This window comes from Dermacentor silvarum, chromosome 2 (assembly GCF_013339745.2).
Source record: "Dermacentor silvarum isolate Dsil-2018 chromosome 2, BIME_Dsil_1.4, whole genome shotgun sequence".
In the NCBI taxonomy this organism is placed as follows: domain Eukaryota; kingdom Metazoa; phylum Arthropoda; class Arachnida; order Ixodida; family Ixodidae; genus Dermacentor; species Dermacentor silvarum.
Window position 1 is genome coordinate 246,467,026 of NC_051155.1, and position 21,849 is coordinate 246,488,874.

Sequence of the window (21,849 nt, forward strand, 5' to 3'; positions counted from 1 at the left end):
GATGACGAAGTCGTTTCCAATGATCATAATCATGTTGGTGCGCTCCCTTCTGCTGAGACGTCGCTATGTTCAAACGACAAGGAGAATCAGGTACTGGGTGTCGCCTTCGCGTCCTTGTATTCAGGGTCTGCCTTGTCGTATTATAGAATTGGGTACGGCGCACTTTCTCCAAAAATCTTTCCATCGGGACGTCCCGGTTTAGACTCGTCATTGTAAAAATACAATCGTAAACCATGACAATTAAAACAAGCGCGAGCGCGAGCTGGCGCAAGCAGACAACAGTGCGAAACAAGCGGTCTGGCTGAACCAGACGCGTGTACCAATAGAGCGGTCAGGCGGGTGTGCATGACACCAGTTTCCCGTGCGTATGCCACTGAAGGGGCCGTTCTCATTGGTCTCCTCTGCTGGAGGCTCGCTTGCCGCGCCGGCGAGCCACGAAAGATCGACCCAAGACCGATGGATCCCTCACGCGGCATGCGTTTTTTCCACTATTGTGGCTGGGGCATTACGGCGCCACACAGAAACGGCGACCTTGCCATTTGAGAGAGGGTTACATACCGCCACGTTTTTTTTCTTTCTTTTGTTTATTGCGATGGCAATTATGTGAACACTCCAAGCGCATTTTCTGCTGTGGTGGTGGACTTCGCGAGAAGGGGGGAGGGGTTTACTCCGGCGGCAGCCGCGCGGGTGTCGTATCTTGAAAGCGATCTGCGACGTGGGGAAAGTACGCGCCCGCGTGGGCCTTATCTTCAAAGCAATCTGCGATGTGAACGAAGTGCAACTAGTGCCGGTAGCTTCGTATGCACTGTGCTTTCGACATTTCGATCACGTTGAAGTGAGAGACGGCCGTGCGACTGCGCACGCGTGCTGCTTTGCTATCGCAATCGATGCTTCGCCTTTTGAGTGAAACTGTGACATTATTTCTTTCATCGCGCGCGACGTTGAGGGGTCTCTCCTAAGCTTTTACTCTATAGCGGGGTCAGAGCAATGCTAGTGGGAGGCGGGTGATTTGGCGCGCTGCTGAGAGCATTGGCGATGCGCGGTATGCTCGAATTAACCGTTACAAGTGCTTGCGCGTTTGAATTACCGGGCGTTTTCACCCATTGGAATACACATAGCTTTGATGGGACTACAGCGTCTGTTCGAATAAACAGGAAGTTCGAATTAAGCGTGTTTGAATGAACGAGATTCGACTGTATAATGTAATTTCATTGCCACCGTGAAGGAATACCGAGACAATAAATGGAGACTTCCGCGGACGCAGATGATCAAATAGTTGAATTACCTGCTGTTGCTTGCAAACGCACCTCTCGAATTGTGTGCTGCATGACCGAGAGTGACAGCAGAAGCGGAGCAGTGTCATGTTGCATATAAAGTCCAAGTGTGATAAGATCCTATCGCACCCCACGCACTGTATGCTTTAGGTGTGAGTGAAAGCGCACGAGGGTGAGCCGAGAAAAATGGTGGGTTGATGAGCGCTGTCATCGTGATTTCCCCGCGTGAGCGAGAGAAGTTGACAACTTATACTAAGTTGTGACTTATAATCCAAAAAATACGGTACTGCTACGACCAGGCAATAGATAAACAGTGAAGAAAATTTTTTCATTGCTTACTGCTGGGGCAACAATTCTCACAGTGTGCCCTCTGTAAATTCGGATCATCATCTTGTTCTTATGTTCACTGCAGAAAGACAGCCTCATCCAGAGATTTGCATTTAACCCTATCTTGTGTCAGCCAACTACATCTTATGCATCCTTCCTCTGCCATCCTCAGCTGCCTTTCCTGTCCTTGTTACTCTAGAGACCACCTGCTCCACTTACTACATGATCTTCCCAGCTCCACTTCTTCAATTAGAATATAAGCTACACTTGTTTACTCCCTATTCTATTCTGCCGTCTTCATGTTCCTTAGCATTGTGGTTATCATTTTCTATTCCATTGCTCATTAATGCACGCTCCTTAGCTTCTCCAGTTTCTTTGTTTTCCTCCATATTTCAGCACCACAGCTTTAGTGCTCCATGGGGTATCTGGAGTTGAAGCAGGTTGTTGCACCGGCAAGGAATGTACAGTTGAATAACTGAGATGGAATGCCTGTCGTAACTGCAGTGCGTCCCTGCTGAGCCACCAGCCATTCCTCTCGCTGGTGCTAATGTGCCTCAAGGGCCAGGACGAGCAGCGGGAAGGCCTTCTCAACTCCCTCCACTCGCAGCTCTCACAGTGTGTGCACATCTCCAAGGACGTGAGTGGAGCTGAATGTGGCTTTGTTTGTCTTTCTACACGTCATGACAGCTCAGTGGCTGTGGCACCATGTTTCCGAGGATGAGATTGCCGGTGCGATTCGCAGCCATGATAGCTGCATTGTGGTGAGGGTGCAATGCAAAAACGCTTGTACGGTCGATTCCAGATATATCGAACTCAAATTGGATCGCAAAAATAGTTCTATATATCGATAATTTCAAATAAAAAATATGCCTATCTGAAGCTTACCTGAGATCTCCGCATGTTTCGGACAGTTTCCAGAGACCGTGAAAAGCTGGAACGTATCGATTTTCTTTTCGAAGGGCGTGTCGAGCACACAAAAGTTGACTTACTTTTTCTCACAAACCTTGCAAATCGCTCGCGCTGCTGAATGTTGTTTGCAATGCTAACCCTAAAAGGCTGCGTCGCCTGGATGCAAGACAGCTGCATGCGTGTCGGAGTGCATGTTGTGCATTTTTATTAGGATAAGGTAGAAATGGACGCACCCATAGAGGCAAACTAGCCTGTATGGACACGCGCTGCACCACCATTAGCACACTTGTACTGTGAATTGCGCATGAACGTGCTTGGCCGCGTGTCCGTTACAATACGCTGTCATACGTGGGCAATAAGCCAGGCGGAATGTTGTGTCGAGTTATGGAACCGACTTTCTGTTGGAACCAGTCGTCCTCGCTCCTCGACCGCTCTAAAAAATCTGCGCGTCTTCTTGCATGCTGCTTGGCGCTGCGGCATATTGCAGCCAGTATATCGCGTTGTTATAGGCCCTTCTCCTCTAATCCTTACGTCCATGTCTACCAACACTACACACACGCTGTTAGTTTTGAAAGTATGACTTTCAGCACGCAGAACATCCCAGTCCATTTCCACTCACAGAATGGACTGGGATGGACGGAATGGAAATTCGTTTGGCGCAGACCTACGAATTGCACAGCAACGATTCTTGTGTGCTGCTGCCACATTATGTGGAGAGGGTCTTTTCGCGGAGTGTGGATGTGGCATGTGGTGGTTTTGTTAAATTCAAACTGCAATCCTTGTCGAAGTTGTAGTCTGATTCGTTTTGGCAGCTTATGGGTCCTAGAATACCCTTCGTGGAATGCCTTTGTCTACAGAAAGACAAGCCCGGTGGCGCAGCATCTTTAGTTTACATCCCATGCCTGCAGCCATGCAGACTATGGATCAAATGTCATTCACGCTTTCTTGTGGAATGCGTATTGGACCTGGAGGCCTTTTGTATTCTTGAAGCATAGTGGCGATCTGCTCTTGCCGATAATGAACGGTTGCAGATTGCCCAAGCCATCCATATGCGCAGCAAGCAAAATTGAGAGCACCCTGCTCATTTTTCCTCGACATCGTTCAAATTATTGAATGTGGCGGTGAACAGGAGTTTGATGTACACGCTGCACATTGCTATACTTTTGCATGGGACTTTACTACTGTTTGATATAGACAATAATTCAATATATCCGATTCTGATTCAATATATCTAGGATTGACTGTATACCATGCTTTTGGTGCAAGTTAAAGGGCATTAGTTTAATGCCCCTTTACACCTTTACACCTTTACAACACTAAATTAGTTTAATGTAGTCTATCAAAACCCTATTTTTGTTTATTTCGCTGATAGAGGTTGATTACCTAAAGAGAAAATGAAAGCCAAACTAAGGCTCTCTTTTGTGTCTTGATTATGACTTAGGGAAAATTAGTTCTGGAGGATTTAGGTGAAATTTCTCTTCTATATCCAGTGTATTGAAACATTGAAAATGCAAGGAAAATTGCCCAAGACTCAGTCCCCATCGTTTGCTCTGTGTCTGGTGTACTTTGAAGAAAGGATACCCTTTACCAGCTTTTGTCTCATCAGTTGCTCTGGGCTTAAGGAATTGTTTGGCATGTGCAGGAGAAACCGATAGCAGAGGACTTGAAGAGTCGTTTGCTACTGCATGAGGCACTGCTTCTGAGGCTAAGCCTTGTGGGTGGCATGTTCGACATGATTCAACGTAACACAGGCTTCACCACTGACTGGGCCCTGCTGCTTGTGCAGCTTATCAGCCATGGGGTCGTCGACCTGCACTGCAACTTGTGAGTTCTATGCCTGACATCTATAAGAGTTTGGGTTCATGGTGAAACATTAGAAGCAGCGGTCTTTGATTTTTAAAATACAGTTGAACCCAGATATATCGAATATGAAGAGAATCACCAAAAAAGTTCGATATATAGGTATTTCAATATATAAAATAAAAATTTTATACAAAAATTTTCAAGGGGATTTTACTGCTGTTTGTTATACACAATAATGAGTTATATGTGGGTTCAATATATCCGGGTTCGATTGTAGTGAACATTTTATGTTAGCAGGCTGCCCTAGTGGGGGCTGCCAGGACAACACTGAATTCGGTAAAGCATTCTGTTTGTGTATCATTCCAGACTGCAGCTGAAAAGTCTGCAGTCCTATGATATGCAGATTAGAGCGTGTTTACTGGGCCAGTTATTTTCTAGAAGCTCCTTTATCACAGCGTCTGTGAATGAATGCTTCATGACTATCTCTGTGGTACTTGTTACTGTCATCGTGAGCAGCCTCCTGTGTATATTTTACGAAAAAAATAAGTATCAGAACATCCTTTTTCTTTGATCTTTCCACAGTGAACTCTTCACTACTGTCCTTGACATGTTGGCGGCACTCATCCACACAACCCAGAATGCTGACAGTGTGTCCGGAGAAGAGACACGCAAGCAATATCTCAACCTTGTAAAGAAGATGAAGGTACCTGCAGACATTTTTATCTTGTGATGTCAGCATATACCTAACAGCTACAATTTCATCATAAAATGCCCAATCTTTAAGAGTTTGTTTGCGATTGTCATATTGGGACCAATAATTCATGATTTTTTATCAAATCATTATCAAATCATCAAATTTTCGTTAATCAAAGAATTTTTAGTATACTATTTCGCCAAATTTTAGTATTCTCCCATTTCGACTGCAGTATTTCTTGTGTTCTAAGATTGGCAGATCCGTGTCAGGTTTCCTTGAGGAACTAATTCATTATAAAGTGAAGGTGATAGAGTGAAACACCAAGAACAGAGAAGTAAAACAAGCGCTTCGAACTAATTCATGTGATGCACTGTTGCCGGTGCATGTATCGTGGCTTGAAATACAGTTGTTACTAACGTGTGCCTATCTGCTCTTGCGCACGTCCATACGCATATCTTGAGGTAATCTCTCCGCGGCAAGTGCAAAGGTTGAGCTGAAACGATTGTTGCCTTGATGGGCATTGAGTTCCCACGCGTCTAGTGCTGGCGGTCGCCTAATCTCAAGTTTCCTAGACAGGGTGTGAAGTGTTCACTTGTGTTGTGACACCGAGTTCGTATCATTGAGTCAGATTTGTTAATGTTTGCCTGAGCACGTGCTACACCGATAAAACTATGAACCTTACTTTTTGTAGTTGTCTCTCTGTTATTGCCATCAATGCACTGCCTTTCTGATGAAACTGACCTTTTTTTTTTTTTTTGCTCAGGACGAATATCCGAATTTTTTCACATTTTTATTTTTAATGTGTGGCCAACTGCTGTGAGCACTAAGCATGGTCAGCCATGGCATCCAAGATTTATGGCGCTGCGCAATGCAACGCACGCAAATCTTGGACGCTGTGAGCCATATTGATGCATTGCTCTTGGTGCAATCTGCACCGCATGTGCTGGCACTCATAACCATTCTATTATGGCCCGACCTTCTTGCAATTTATTTATAAGTGCTTACTACCAGGATACTATTAATCGGAAATGGTTGGGGGATTTGTGAAGTTGTTTTTACTGCTGAAACTTTAAATAAAACCTCGAATTAATGAAATTCATGATTTTGCAGCGAAAACTTTGTTTTCGCTGCAAGCACAACTTTGTTATAATGCAGTTTGACTGTATTACTGTATGGTGGTATGGTTCTGATGCACATTTGGAGCCTACTAAGATGGCTCAGTGGCTGTAGCATTCTGCTGACGAGTTCATGGGTTCAATTCTCAATAGCAAAATCCGCAGTCTAAATGATATGAAATCTATCTTAGATTTTTCTGTTTATTAAAGAGCCTAAAGGGTCAAAATCACCTTTGAGCCCTCCATACAATATCTTTCATAGCACACGTGCTGCTTTTGAATGGAAGGGCAAAAAATGGCACTCACAATATTAGGTAGTTACATGAGAGACGGTGGCATCATTCTGCTCCTGCAAAATCATTGTTTTTCAGTCAAGCATAACTGCAAACGATAAATACTTCTGATTTATCTTGGACAAAAAAGGCAGATTCTCCCAATGGTCGCATAATGCAGCATACACTGCGAACAGTCATGTTTGTGCAGAGTTCAAGCATGAAGCAAGCCAGTGTTTAGCTTGAAGAGTGATGTATCTCTGGCATTCTTTTTTATGCAACATTCAGTATGCGTAACTGCTGCGGAATCCACAACATCAAACCAATGTGTTGATGGCTGCAGCACGGCTGCTAAATTCAGAAAGGAGAAATTTAGTTTTCTTCTTGCCGAATAAACAACCTTATGAAGCAAATGTTAAAAAAAAAAAATATTCTAGAAAGTAATAATCAGATTGAACTAAAATAGTGTCTCCCTTTATTGTTGTACGTACCTTTAATTAATAGTCTTGTGAGGTTATTTGCACCGTTGTGAATTCTTGTGGCTATTTTATGCTTTCTTTGGTTCTCACTACTTTCAGCACTCATTAATCACCAAGCACTCTTTTGCAATGCAAGGCCCAACTTGTCTATACTTTTCTATGTGGATCGGCTTGTATAGTGCTGGCTTTTCTTGCATTGCAGAAAGAGGTGTCAGACGTGGACACAGAATCCATGAAAATGGTGCACCAGCTGTTGCCTCTCACCAAACATCAATGTGAGGTAATCGCCTGTGAGCCGATGGGAAGCCTGATTGACACCAAAGGAAACAAGATCGCTGGTTTTGACTCTATAGACAAGAAGCAGGTTTGCAATGTTTTGCCTCTGTCACGTTGTGTTTGAATAGGTGAGAGAGCTGCTGTTTGCTGCATAAAGATTTATGTTAGGGCATATCTGGGGGCGACTGCAAAAGCTTCCATCTATGAGATTGCTGTTACTGGCAGACACAAGATTTGCTGGCACACTTTTTTTACTCTAGGCCTCCACCTAAATCCTTGATAAGTGCTGCTTTACATAAATAAAGAAATTAATAATAATAATAATAATAATAAATAAACAGAAGGTTGCTGATTTCTTGCAAGTCTTTACCATAATCCTATAGCCAAAGTTTTCTTCGAATGTCATGGTGGAATCGGCCTCTTTAAACATGGCACTTAGCCTGCTGTATTAATCATTTTATTATGTAACAAGATGCTGTAACTGCATGTTACGAGTGTTTGCATACAAGTTGTGAACTCATAGAATGTGAAGTAGTAGTACTGTTTAACATAATGCTGGAAAAGAACTTGTAGATATGCAGCTTTAACTGTGTTCAATGTGATACAGTAATACCCCGTTAACTCGAAGTTGTAAAAACTGGAAAAAATTTTGAGATATACGGAGTTTCAAGATAGCCGAATTCACGAAAATATAAGCAGAACCACTGGGTAAAGCTGACATGACGCCTTTCGAATATGCGGCGCGGTAACTGTAGGCGCGGTAACCGCCTACTTACTCACAAAAGCACAACAGTCAGAGTTTCTAGTGATTGGTTGAGTAGTAAGCAAAGTATTTGTGCTGATACATGAGAGGTGTTCTTCAGAAGTTTACTACTTATACCATCACAGCTAGCGGAAGATGATGGTTTAAGGCTATTGATTAGGTTAAATATGCCCTCCGCGTAAATTTCTACGTCTGGCATAATAGCATGCACTGTAGCAGTAAGTGTGGGCAGGTCAGGGTCGTGAATGGGAGCAGTAAATACCGAAAAAAAATAGTTATTTAGGGTGGTTGCGCATTCATCATTAGGAATAGGTTCACCATCGAGGTCAACGAGTTCGATGGTGTTAGATCTGTCTTTCGGGGAGAGCATGCACCAAAATTTATTTGGATTTGATTGGAGAATGGAGAGTAGACTGTGACTGTTAAATTTATCTTTGGCTTGACTGACCCCCTGAATGACTTATAAGTGTAAACGCAGATGCATGTTGACACCGTGTTCGGAACCGATTCATGCTAAAAATCTTGCGAATGTGCTCGGCTCCCCGGAGTTTTTGGCCGAGGATAACCTCCACAGAGCGTCGTTCTGACCTCTGACAAAGCGCGAAAATGAACTGCATTGGATAAGCCATCGCTATTAAATCACAGCCCTTAAAAAAGGGGTAGTGGGTGGATACCTATTGGATATTGCTAAACGCCAAGGACACGCCTGAGCTACTATGCCCTCCAGATAAAGACACAGATCTTGAGGCCATTGTTCACCTTTGGACACTACGTGGTGTCCAAAACTTGATGTCTACGACGTATTTCCGACTTCTAAAATTGTTTTTGCCGTTTGCAGTAAGCTGAACAATGGCCTCAATATCTGTATCTCTCAAAAGCGCCATGCCGCGTGTTGCGAACGAACGCTGCGGGAAAGCGCTCGCCACCGCCCTGCTTAGTAATGTGACCACCGCCAGCGCAGCCACGCACAACAGCTGCCTTCGAGCACAGAGCATCGAGGCACTGCCGTGCGTGGCTGGCGTGTTTACAAGTAGTGGCGCGCTCGCCTCTGGCCGACGCTGCTCTTTCTCGCACTCTTTGCACTTGTCAGCGGTCGTAGCGACGCTCCACCCGCGTAATCAATGGGATCAGCCAGCCGAGAACTTTTGACGATACCACAGCTGTGCAAAAAATTACAAAAAAAAAAAAATGTTTCGGTACTGTCATTTTTCAGCATTTTCGCAGTCTCGGTTTCGAGATATCTGGAGTTCGGCGCAGTGGCGTTTTGAGATAAGGGGTGAAAAACCCATGGAGTTGACATTGTGCCAAGAACAAAAATTCGACTTATGCGATAATTCGAGATATCAGAGTTCGAGTTAACGAGGGTTTACTTGTAGATATGGAGCATGAATAGTGCGTGTTCAATGTGTATGTTTGCTGCGCCTTGCTTTCGCTATTTAACTCGCCTTTCTTGCATCTTGCACCCAGGGTCTTCAAGTGGCTGAAAAACAGTGTGTGAGTCCCTGGGACTTGCTGGAAGGTCAGCGAAACCCAGCCCCACTGTCGTGGATGTGGTTCGGGGCAGTGCGCATGGAGCGCAAGCCTCGTCTGGAGGAGATGCCCCGGGGCAGTCTTCTATGGCACACACACTCGGCCCTGGCCAAGCCGGCTTCCTATTTCCTCGAACAGCCACCCCTGCCTCCCGAGGAGCTTTTGGAGCCCCCTGCTCCCCTCCCGGCAGCCCCACCGACTGCAGGGGTAGGCGGGCCCCACCTAGGTCCTCCCCCACACTTGGCCCCACCTCCACACCTGGCCCCTCCCCACCACCTTGTGCCGCACCTGGCTCCACCTCACATTGGCCAGCCCCCTGACAAGCATCTGCAGGTACAGTGGACTACAGGGCACTTAATCATATGACACACTGGCCTTTCTTCAGCCAGGATATTTATTGCATTATGTCTTTCCTTTGTTCAAGAAAAAGTATAAAGACTGATATTTTAATTCTGAAACTCTAATGCGTCTGAATTCAGCATTGCTTGGCCACCTGATATGTGCTGTGAACTTAGACGGCTTTGGATGAGGTTTTCTGTTCAGTTGGCATGAAAAGTTTATGGACCACAGAACGTTAGAAAAAGCAGAATATTTCTGCAACCTGGGCTTGCAGTCTGGTATTATTTCCAGCCTGTGCTAGTATATACGCCAACAATGTTGTGTTGTACAGTTTTACTGACTACTGTCACAAAGTGCTAGGAAATTCCACATGTTCTCAGATCCTTTGAGTCATAAACATTTGTTGCCAACCATGTACATCCAACAGGGTAAGAGAGAGAGAGAGAGAGAGAGAGAGAGGTTTTTTTGAAGAAAGGCAGAGAGGTCGGCTTGAGTGTTAGTTTGCTCTGGCCTGCTACTCTACACTGGGAAAGGGGGGAGGGGATAAAAAGAGCGATGAATGATGATGATAAGATTAGGAGGTGCGTATGTACATGTCCATCCCGTTGAGGTCATACTATAGCTGTGCATGGAGTCCAGTGGCTTGAAGGAAGGCTATAGTCGCTTCGATGACCACAGCTGTGCTGTTAGCGTCAGGCCAAGGACCTAAGACAATCTCGTCAGACATTGGTCTTTTAGTCACTCGCTGAATAGTTGAAAGGAGGCTCTGCCGTTCTCGCACGTACGCTGGGCATGAGCAAAATATGTGCTCAAGTGTTTCTGGCACTGAGCAGTGATCGCAGTTGGGACCAGTGTCACTGCAGCCGATGATATGTGTATAACGCCTCGTGAGTGCAACACCAAGACGAATCCGGTGTAGCAGACTTGTTATGCTCCTCTTCAGTTTATGAGGCATGCGGAACTTCATTTCTGGGTCCCATTTGCGCAGTCTCTTGTGTCGTCGATCAGGATTGGTCCAGTACTCAAGTGTAGAGTTCCGCATAACGCACTGAAGCAGGGCATTCGTGTCTGTTCGTGAGAACGCTATGCTTACTTCTGGCGCATTAACCAACAGGGTAAGGGTTAAGCCTAGTAGTGCACTGTTTATTGGCTTGGCATATTTGGCCATAGCTACACAAGTTCTTGCGCACTTTTTGAACAGACATTTAACATACAAGTTTCAGGAGGAAATGCCTGCTCAAACATGGAACATTACACCACAGCTAGCTTGTACTGATGCGGCATTATGGAGAAACTGCGTTTTGGAATGGCGTGGGAATGCTTTGACAAGGTCATGTTTCAGAAGAATGCAATCCATGACCAATTCTATCTTCATCAGCCAATAACACTGAAAATGTGATACACAAGGTCCTCCAGAAATTGTCTCCAACACCAGTCTCGTTACTTTGCTTGTGATTCGTGACAAGGACATAATATTAAGGGTGTGCCACTAAAGAATAGTAGATTTTGAATTGAATACAGAATCGAATCAGGACAAAAAAGCCGAATATATAATTCAATACAGTAAAACCTCAATAATTCGAAGGTCGTTGGAGGACGAAAATTCTTCGAATTAAGTGGATTTTAGAATTAACCGAAATGAATAAAAAAATAGAAAACAAGCAAGAACTTGCTGCAAAAACAAATCACTTTTATTTTCCATGTCTGAGAAACATTACTCGAAGTAAACACTGATGCGGGATTACTTGGTGCGGTAGTTCACCGGCCCAAGTGCCATGCTCTCTAGCTGGCTACGCAACACGTAGCATATAAACATCACCCGCACTGCATTCAACAAAGTTGCGGACGATGTTCACAGAATCGATAACTGCCGCTAAAGCGGGCGTGCGGGCGGGTGCTTGATTTCAAAAATTTCGACTTGCTGGATATTTCGGACTTCAAAATGTACCGTCAGGGTTCCCATTGAGTTCATGCATTTTCGCAACCGACTTTTCGGACGAATTGAGACCCCAAAGTTAGATTTTCCAGACTAAATCGCTCATTCCGCGCCACGCTACCCAATCTTGGAGGCCGCCATGTTGGATTTTGCACTGGCTTGGATTCCAGTGGCTCGCTTTATAGCCTCCAATTATCCGGTAGAATTTGCATTGAAAATGACGGGACCACTCAAATTCTTCAAATTAAACCGAAATTTCGAATTATCCGAGTTCGAATTATCGAGTTTTTACTGTATTGAATATCAGAAAGTTTATCGCAAAGTTTAATGTTTGCAAATCTTGGGCAAGAAAAGTTTTGGCACTGCACATGATCGAGAGTCTTCTAGCATCGCATAACACAAATATAGCAAACTATCAGTAACTAAGGCACATAGAAATCAAGATATACATACCATACAATCTACTTTTATTAAAGGGAACTTCAAATTAGTATGCCAGCACTGATTACAGCTCACTTCTAGTATATGAAGGTCTGGAAAATATTTTTCTTTCTCAATAGAATGTTGAATAGAATCAAGTGCTTATTTTCCTTTGAAGCTGAAGAATTAGCGACGTTATGCTGCACCGAGTACCAATTTAGTTCTCAGTTTAAAAATGGACCTGTGTTTTATGGCAGTCCTTTATTGCATAGAAAATTTTGCTTTCCAGCTTTTCTCCAAAATACAGAACGGCTTTCTCATCTTTACGGCAGCTGGGTTATTGTAAGGCCGATCTGTGCGACAGACGAAAGTGTGGAGCACGCATCGTGTGACTCCATCACTGCTCCACGCGTAGCCATCATTGGTGCTGTGCGGGTAGACTGTGGTTGGCATTGACAGTAAAGAAAAGGTGCTTTTTTATGGTCCGGTTCAGCATAATTTGCCACCTGTCAAAGGTTCTGAAATCAGAAGGGCCGCGGCTAATTCCTGCAAGGCACTCCTCCTCCCTCAGTTCTCCTTGTCCGTGCACACGTCTGTGCAAATGTATGCATCTAGGTGGTCAGCGCATTTGTCACATGACACTTTCACGTCCACCAGTGTAAATCCAAGGCGTAAATCCAAGGCTAGTTTGGGATGGGTTGCTCAAAGCTTCAAAAGGAGACCGACATGCATCTATGAATAGCGTCTGGAACGAGAGGCCGCCGTAGTGCGTGTCACAAAGATGGCTGCCGTGAGCAACTTTGTTGCCATCCTGTACACTCGCTTTCGTTTGTAAGATGGTTGGTCGGCCTTCACAGTGTCTCGTGGCTGCTGCGAATAGGTCCGTGTCTATTCTGTACCAAACTGTAACTTCAGTTGCCCACGACTGATAAAGCAGCACCGTAGGCCTAATGGCCTAGGTCGTGAAGAAAGTTCACCTCTGGCTGATGTGGTCCGCAAACTGTTGTGGAATGCTCGTTGCTAATATGCTCATACGGGGTGACTCTTCAGTGATTGGTCCTGAGATCACGCATACGGGTTAGATTGACGGCTGTTGAAGTGGTGTTAGGTTCATCTCCACATATCCAACATGATTGGTATGCCCCCCAGCAGCTAATTGGCCCAGTCATCGCACATGCTTTCGCACTTTCCGAATTACGCACTGCTTTTGTTGCCTTTCCCACTGTCCACGTTGCATTATCGTTTCCATCGGTCCTGTCGACCAGGACGAACTTTCTACCGGCAGAAACGGCCCAGGCTGACGCAACGCCCTTCTGCGAGTTATGGCGTTAAGGTGCTGTGTGTGCGATCCCTGCATCAGCCGGGGTGACCCGTTCACGGTGCATTCGGCGTTCCTTTTGCGCCAAAACAATGAAGTGAGTTGCTCGCCTGCTTGGCGAGGAGCACTGCAGAAATCAGTGTCATGGAAGCGTTTTGAAGGTAGCTATCCAACGTTGTTTGAGGTTCTGCAAAGCGTTATGCGAGGTGGATCGTGTTTATCTAAGGCGAGCAGTTGTGTGTGTGATACGAGCATGTGTGCGACGACAACAATCAGATGTTGACGATGATCATATGACGGTGATGACATGATTTTTACTGTGGCCGTTCAACACAAGTTTACGACATACCAATTGTGGGGTTTTACATAGGTAGTGGATGGGTGTAAGTGATAGAAACACAAGTTGAAATGTCATCTGTCACTTAAATGCTGTACAATCGTCTGTGTCTATGTCATGTGGCCTGACATGCCAGCAAAAGGATTCCTGCTTATTTTGATGGCAACGTGGCGGCTTGTGTGACGATACGTAGTGTGTGGACTATGCCACATTGTTAAAATGCACTTGGCACCCTCGTTAATGTGCAACTATAGGATCAATGGGATTTAATGGGATTGCCCTGTGCAAGCTAGCCAAGCCAAACGATTGGCCAAAATGCGCATGCACATTCAGAAATTGTGATTTCAAGTTACTCTTGCTGAGTGTTTGACATATTTGTTACCAGAATACAGTCGACTGATTTTTTGGACATGCCTGATAATTCGGACGCCTTCGCAGCAGCACCATGTACCCCATAGAGCCAATGTATAAGAACATTTGAAATTTCGGATGCTGAAACCCTTCGCTGTCCGATCTTTTGCACTTTTTGCATTGGCCACAGGTCCAAAACTACATTAACCAAAGCCACCACCACCGTCATTTTGATTATATGGCAGCCTTGAACCAGCGCTCTTTCACGCCGATCCGATGGCAGCCGTAGCTACCACCGCAGCTACGCTAGGCCTAGCTGCTTCTACAGTTGCTACCAAGCTTTCTGTTGTTTGGTGCTGTGTTTTTTCATTCAAAGAATTTGCTGCTGACAGCAATGGCACCGACTCCCTCTTTGTCATCCTTGTCGATGGCTTCAAAGCACAGAAAGCACGGCAAGAATCAAGCATTGTATAATGCTTGGTTCCAAAAGTCAGCTTTGCCGCAATGTTGTTATCTTCAAGTTTCACTTTTTCTTTTTGTTGCTTTTTCTTATTTTTTGTTTTATGTACAGTGCTCCTTGTCAAATTTGTAAGTGTTCTTTTTAAGCCCCTCTCCTCTACAATGCTGTAAAGCCCTGAGGGTACAATAAATAAATAAGCGGTGTTATGTGGTGAAGCACACTTGATGTATTGCGATGAAGCATATCAAGAGTGAAAAAGAGCCACTGCTATGAGGCTACTGTATGCATTCCTTAGTTATACACGTGTGAACCCGCCACCATCTCCTGTCACAGTACAAACACCAATATGCCTAATTAGTGCACTGGCAAGCCTTCAGAGCTATTTTGGATGTCGATTTGAGCCCTTTGGGGCAGTAAAAGGCATGCATTCATTTTTTCGGACTGCTAGGACTTTTTGCACATTTTCACGACCCCTAGGGAGTCCCAAAAAAGCGAACATTGACTGTATACATCTTTAGCTGTGAGCAAACAAAGATTTGATTTGTGGTAGCTGTTATTGTCTTAAATTCTGCATTTTTGTTTTTATTGTAACAGTAGAATACTTATTAAAGTGAAGCATGGCCAACCAAATTTTAGATTTACCGCATTTACCAGATCCTAGCATGACCCCAAATCTAATGTGCACCTAATTTTCGGGGGTTAAAGTTAGAAAATAAAAGTGCACCTGAATGTAATAGGCCGGCAATTCATAAAAGAAAAATGTAGCTTGCCCTTCACATTCGTGGTCAGAAAAAATGAGATGTGCTGAATTTACCTTCACAGGTGGGATTAAGAAAAAATTTTTTTTGAAATGAGTTTTTATGATGAAAGCGGCACATTGTTGTCACCATTTGCACTTTATTGGTCTAGATACCAAGCATACAGGGTCAGTATTCTTGAGCGATCAATTTTGGAGATACTACTATCACTTTCGCGAGACTTTTCATTGGACTTGTCGAAGTATGCATCTGACAGTGCTCCTGGCACTGTGTGTGCTGATAATGAGCTTGGAACAGTGCCAGAAATGCTGGCAGCCGATTACGCCAACACATTCGGTGCTGTGTTGCGGGAAATCTTGCGAAAGTGATTGGCCAAGAATACTGCTCTAGGTCGTAGTTGAACACAAAATGAACCACCAGCAACCTTCACAAAAAGGGGCCCTGTCGCCATTTTGTGATGGCGATGACGCTGCGCCTGATGGCTCTGGCAGTAGGCTGTTGCCGACGCCGCGAACATGGTTTTGGTTTCATATTCGATTGTAACGCGGAAGAAATTTTTGCACCCATTTTCTTGGGAAAAAGATGCGTGTGGAAAAAGGTGATAGAGAAAATGCCTTACTTCCTTAGATTCCATAATTTGTTTTATATGTGTTCCTTATATCAATGTTAGAACTGTTAATCGGCCCTATCCTAATGTCTTGTTTGTCGTCTTGATTTTTTTATTTTCTCGCCAGATGCAGCTGCTTGAAGACCCCAAGCGAGCACTGCACGAAATACACAGTGCACCATCACCACGTGGAGGTGCCAAGAAACCCAAGGCCCAGAGGCGGCCTCGCAAAGCCAAGGGCCTTGCAGGGCAGGTCGGTCTTCCACTTCCACCCTCTATGTAGCATGGATTGTGCTTACTCTGCTGGCTCAGTGGTCAATGCATTTCTTCTACTGAGTGCAAGATTGTGGGTTTGATTTTCAGCTGCGGTGTATACCATCATCATCATCATCATCATCATCATCATAATTTATTTTCCCTTAAGGACCCCTGTCGGGGTATTACATAAGGGGGGGGGGGGGGGTTACAGGAGGTAAGAATAGGAATATAGACATGGTTACAATTTCCTACAGCCTGTGGATTTCATTTGAGAACACAACTAAAAAGAAAAAAGGAACACACACAAAAAAGGAAAAACTTCGCGGCACACCGAATACAATGCAAAAGCAAGAAAAAAGAAAAAAAAAAGCGAAAGAAGGAAAACACAGTACGGTCATTATAAGGTTAGAGTTTGAGGTAATCAGTAAGCAGCCGTTTAAAGATAATGTGGTTACGCTCGCTGACAACTCTATCAGGTAATTTGTTCCACTCTGCGATAGTGCTAGGCAAAAACGATTGATTAAAGGAAGATGTTGAACCATGCAAGCGCTGGATGCTGCAAGAGTTAAAAAGGCGACGAGATGTACGGGTTGGTGGAATAAGAAGCTTTCCATGCAGATGTGGGAAGTTATAATATATTCGATGGAAAAGGCACAGCTTTGCAATTTTCCGACGCAACAACAATGGTTCGAGTCCTAAGGATGATTTAATCTTACTGATACTTTCTTGGCGGCTGTACCTGGAAGTGATGAATCTAGCGGCACGATTTTGTATTGATTCTAAAGTGTTGAATAAGTAAGCTTGGTGCGGGCTCCAAATAGCTGAGGCGTATTCAAGTTTACTTCGAATGAAAGTTTCATAGGCTAGTTTTCGTGTCGATGGGGGGCACAGGGCCAGGTTGCGTCTGACGTAACCAAGTGATTTAGTAGTGTCGGTAGCCAATTTTGTGATGTGGTCGGTCCAGGTCAACTTGCTGTTAATGGTGATACCGAGATAACGATATGATTCAACGGTGGATAGGGTTGTCGAGTTTAGAGAATACTGGTATTCCTTGTTAGAGTGTTTACGGGAGATTCGCATAACTTTACATTTGGAGATGTTAAGTTTCATAAGAGAATTGGAACACCAGGTTTCTATTAAATGTAAGTCTTGTTGAAGTATTGCATGGTCGGTTTGGTCCTTGATGCGACGATAAAGTACGCAGTCGTCTGCGAAAAGTCTGATAGAAGATGAAATGCCGTTAGGAAGGTCGTTTATGAAGATGAGAAAGAGAAGGGGACCGAGGACAGACCCTTGTGGTACGCCGGAGATCACGCTAGAAGTGCCAGAGCAATGATTTCCGACAGCTGTGTACTGGAGGCGATTTGTTAGGAAGCAATGGATCCATGACAGTGCGAGAGGGTCGAGATTGAGGCATGAAAGTTTGGCCAAAAGTCACTGATGGGGAACACAGTCGAATGCTTTGGCAAAGTCTAGGTAGATGACGTCAGTCTGAATTGATGAGTCTAAGTTCAGGTGAAGATCAGTAACAAATTCAAAAAGCTGTGTATCGCATGACAAACCAGGCCGGAAACCGTGTTGGTTGTGAAAAAAGAAGGAATGATCCCCAAGATGACATGCTATTTGTGAATATATTATATGTTCTAGGAGTTTACAGGCAATGCTTGTTAGAGAAATGGGACGACAGAAGGATCAGAGCGGCTGCCTGAGTTATATACAGGTACCACTTTACTGATTTTCCAGTCATTTGGAAGTGAGCTATCGGTAATGGACTGGGTAAAAATTATTTGTAATATTTGACTGGAAATTTCTTTCGTACCTTTTAGTATCTTAGCAGAGATGTTATCTGGCCCGGGGGCACTAGAAATTTTCAGGTTTTCAATTAGCTTCATAATGCCTTGAGAATTAATGATAATAGGAAGCATGCGGGGGAAACAGTAGCTGGGCAAATCAACGTCCTTTAGTGCAGACTCACGAGTGAAAACAGAAGAAAAATATGAGTTGATGACGTCTGACCGCTGATCAAGTGGCACATTTGTACCGTCAGGGTAAGTCAAAGAAATGTTGTTGGAGCGATTGTTTGGTTTCAGAATATTCCAAAATTTTTTTTGGTTGACACGAATAATGTTCTGCAAGTCGTGGTGGAAGAATTTCTTTTTGAATTGTTTCAAAGTGTTGGTGTATTCACGAAGGCATGTAAAGTACTTGTCCCACTTTAAACAAGATTTCGAGCCTTTCGCATCACGAAAAAGACGTTTTTTCTTACCTAACAGCCTCCTTAATGTATTAGAAAACCAGGGCTTTCCTAAATCACCGCGAATGCGAACAAGGGGCACATGTCTCTCAACAAGCGATAGTAACGTATTCTTAAATAGCATCCAGTTTTCATCTACTGTACGAGAAGGAGCAGACCCTATGACAAGAAATTAGTCAGCTGCCCATTGCCAACAGTGGCTAACTGGCCTTTACTTTTTTGCAATAAGCTGTATGTGTAGTCCCTGACAAGTCAAGAATGCAGCAACAAATGGTTCTCAAAAAGAACATGTATGCATGGACTAGTAAGTCATGTCGTCTGGCGCTCTACGATTCTCCTTGCTATCTGCATCCAGTCTTTACCCTTTCTCAGGTGCTGTCATGGTGTGAACCTCTTCATTTCAGGGAATCTGTGCAGTGCATTACAGTAAAACCTTGTTAATTAGACCCTCGTTAATTGAGAAAATCTGATAATTTGAATTCGTCCTCTGGTCCTGGCAGGCGTATTGATTATTTAATGCAATCAAACTGTCATTAATTTGGCCGCACACCATTTAATTCAGACGAGCGCGGAGTGCCGCAAATGTGCACTGCAAAAGAACAAAAACAGCGCTAGCATCCAACCGAAACAAAGCGCATAGTCTGCACTACCATAGTCATCAGCGGAAATCATATGCGAACGACAGGAATGCCAGAATACTTCATGCCTATTTGTGCCTTTATAGCCTTTATTTTTGTGTTGGCGACGTACCGTCATAACTGTGTAGTCGCCATCCATAATCGCGTCGATAGCGACCATGGTTTGTTCCTTAGTGCTTGCGGCAAATAGTAGTTTCGTTTCGACTCGGTATGCACGTCGGCTGCGTGCCTTCAGAACTGCATAGTCGCCACCCTGGTCCATGATTGCGTCAATAGCGGCTGTGGTATCGTCCACAGCGGTTGCGGCAAACAATTCTTTAGTTTTGATTCAGTGCGGTCGCTGCACTCGCAATGTCACAAAGAAGGGGGAAGCTGTTGAGGCTGAAACAAACAATTTTTTATTGTTTTCTTGATACCCTCCATGATTAGACATTTGGTTTACTCGGACATTTTCTTTGGTCTCGTGAAATCCTAATTAACAAGGCTTTAGATGGCCTACATTGTACCCTGGAGGAGCCAAAAGTGAGCGTGCAAGTTTCAAGAGCATTTACTTCACAGTGGCGCAAATATGAGAAAACTCGCTGAAATCCATGATGCCACACTGACGTATTATCGCTGAGGTTCTGCTGTGAAATGAAAAAAAAAAAAAGAAGTTTAACCTTCATTTTTTTTTCTAGTTTTCAACCTCTTTCTGTGAAATGAACAAAAATGCAACTTTGCAAGAATACTTTATCAGTCTAAACTGACTCAGTGTTTCTCTTTAGTGTCCCATGTTTACACAAACAACGCTCAGCGCCAACACAAGGGACGGAAAACAAGGTACACGACACAAGTGCTGTCTCACAACTAAAATTTTTAGTGGGGTTTACCTGGAATATATACACATACAAAACCCAAAAGTAAACAAGAAAATCGACAATAGATTCAGAAAGTAATAATAAACAAACCACAACGAAGCAAAAATGCAAATAAAATTGCACGTGGCACACTGTCAATTGGCACTCGGTGTCTATAACGATTAATCAATGTACTGACATTCTATATCATGTAAGTTTAATGATTCCTGGCTGACGCTTATGCCTTTATGTTTCTTAATGAAAAAAAGTATCTGTTAGTTCACTTTAGTTAGTGTCTGTTAGTGTCTCTTTGAGATGTTCAGTTGACCACAGTGCTGTGTGCTTCCCTGTCTGCAGGCCCCGCCGGTCCGGGGCTCCCTGGCCTACCCCCCTGAGCAGCAGCCCATGTACCCCCAGGGACCGCCCCCTCCTCCCCAGCAGTGGTACGGACAGCAGCCGCCGCCCATGCAGCAGCAACCGTACTATGCACCCCAGCAGCCCCTGCCCCCAGGTGGGCCCCACATTGCCCATGCTGTGCTGTTGCCCCAGGTGGCTCTTAGTCTGGTTCCCACACCCTTCGTGGGTGACGGGTGCAAGGTTACAGGCCTAAAACTGTGCACCATTGACTCTCGTATTTCGGTTCTCGCCGCAGAATGTGATTAGAGTATGCCACGTTGTACCCCCATCTTTCGTCACCTCACCTCAACAGTCATGGTGTCAGTTTTCAGTGATAAGGAGCATATACCTTCCAGTTCTGTCTTAGCATGCACACATCAGCTGCTTCTGAAAAAAACATTTGATGTTTACAGTCACTCACTTATGTCCTTTCTGACTGCAGTGAATTGGTTTGGAGTGGAAATTATTTAGGATGCGATTGTTGACAGTGGTGTAAGAGGGGCTATAATAGAATATCTTCGAGATGCACTAGCAACAAATTCACCGATGCTACATTTATAGAGTGAAATCTTATTTTACATTTATATATATTTATTATTTGTGAAGCCACATCTGTATGTGACAAATCTTAATCTAACAGAATTTACAACTTAGTGTCATTTTTGTTCTATAATTTATTTATTTATTTACAGATACTGCAGCCCAGAAGGGCTATTGCAGGAGTGGGTGAATACAATACAGTGTAAACCGCTTATAACGTAAGTCGCCGGAGTCGCGAATATCCGCACTATAAGCGGTACCGCACTATAGCCAAAGCAACAATTTTCAAGGCCCGCACATATGCAAAACATGTGCACCGAGCCGCCACGCGTATGCGACAGTCGAGGAATGCAGCTAGAACGTTTGCGTTCAATTTACAGTCGAATCTCATTAATTCAAACCAAATCACGCGGCGGCGCCTCCCACCGGCATTGCTCCGGCACCGCCATAGAGTAAAAGCTTAGGAGACCCCTCAATGTCGCCCGAAAAAAAAAAAAAAAAAAAAAAAAACGCGGCGGAACTTTCACTCTCTCTCAAATGGCAAGGTCGCCGATTCTGCGTTGCGCCGGAACATGCGTGTACGTGCCGACGTCTCGGCCACGCTACCGTAGCCACGCGTAGAAAATGGCAGTGAACCCTTCTTTCTCCTTTATACTTCCTCTACTTTCTAGTCACGTGTTGACCTTGCACGCTGCGGCTATGGCGCAGAGGGAAGCAGCGGCACTGTCCCAGGCTGGCCAACGAAACTGCCCACGCCGGCAAACGCCCGCTTCCCGATAACAGCAGAAAACGAAACTTCGGCAAGCTGGTGTCGGCGCGGCGGCCGCCTGCACGGCGGCGGGCGCGCACGGTGACAGTCGAAAGTGAGGGAGCTACGAGAGAGGGCGGGGGGAGCCACCGAAGCGGCGTAGTTGCTGAGGCGAAATCCGCTTTCCTGCCGCCCTCCTCCCTCACATTCC

The 21,849-nt window shown here is 44.6% G+C and overlaps 1 protein-coding gene across 6 annotated transcripts in view; it reads left to right on the forward strand.

The window, feature by feature from the left end:
• LOC119443051 (mediator of RNA polymerase II transcription subunit 12-like protein) overlaps positions 1–21,849 on the forward strand; it is a 159,505-nt gene that overhangs the window by 84,387 nt on the left and 53,269 nt on the right. For 5 of the 6 annotated variants that reach the window (XR_007465751.1, XM_037708183.2, XM_037708185.2 and 2 more), the window contains exons 31-37: positions 2,106–2,238; positions 4,153–4,334; positions 4,896–5,016; positions 7,076–7,237; positions 9,380–9,775; positions 16,096–16,221; positions 20,312–20,465. Coding sequence is in view for 4 of the 6 variants with exons in the window: in XM_037708183.2 (XP_037564111.1) it covers positions 2,106–2,238; positions 4,153–4,334; positions 4,896–5,016; positions 7,076–7,237; positions 9,380–9,775; positions 16,096–16,221; positions 20,312–20,465 (1,274 nt within the window). In the remaining 2 variants the exon portion in view is untranslated. Of the gene's footprint in view, positions 1–2,105; positions 2,239–4,152; positions 4,335–4,895; positions 5,017–7,075; positions 7,238–9,379; positions 9,776–16,095; positions 16,222–20,311; positions 21,015–21,849 lie in introns of all 6 variants that reach the window. The other variant, XR_007465752.1, reaches the window with a different exon arrangement.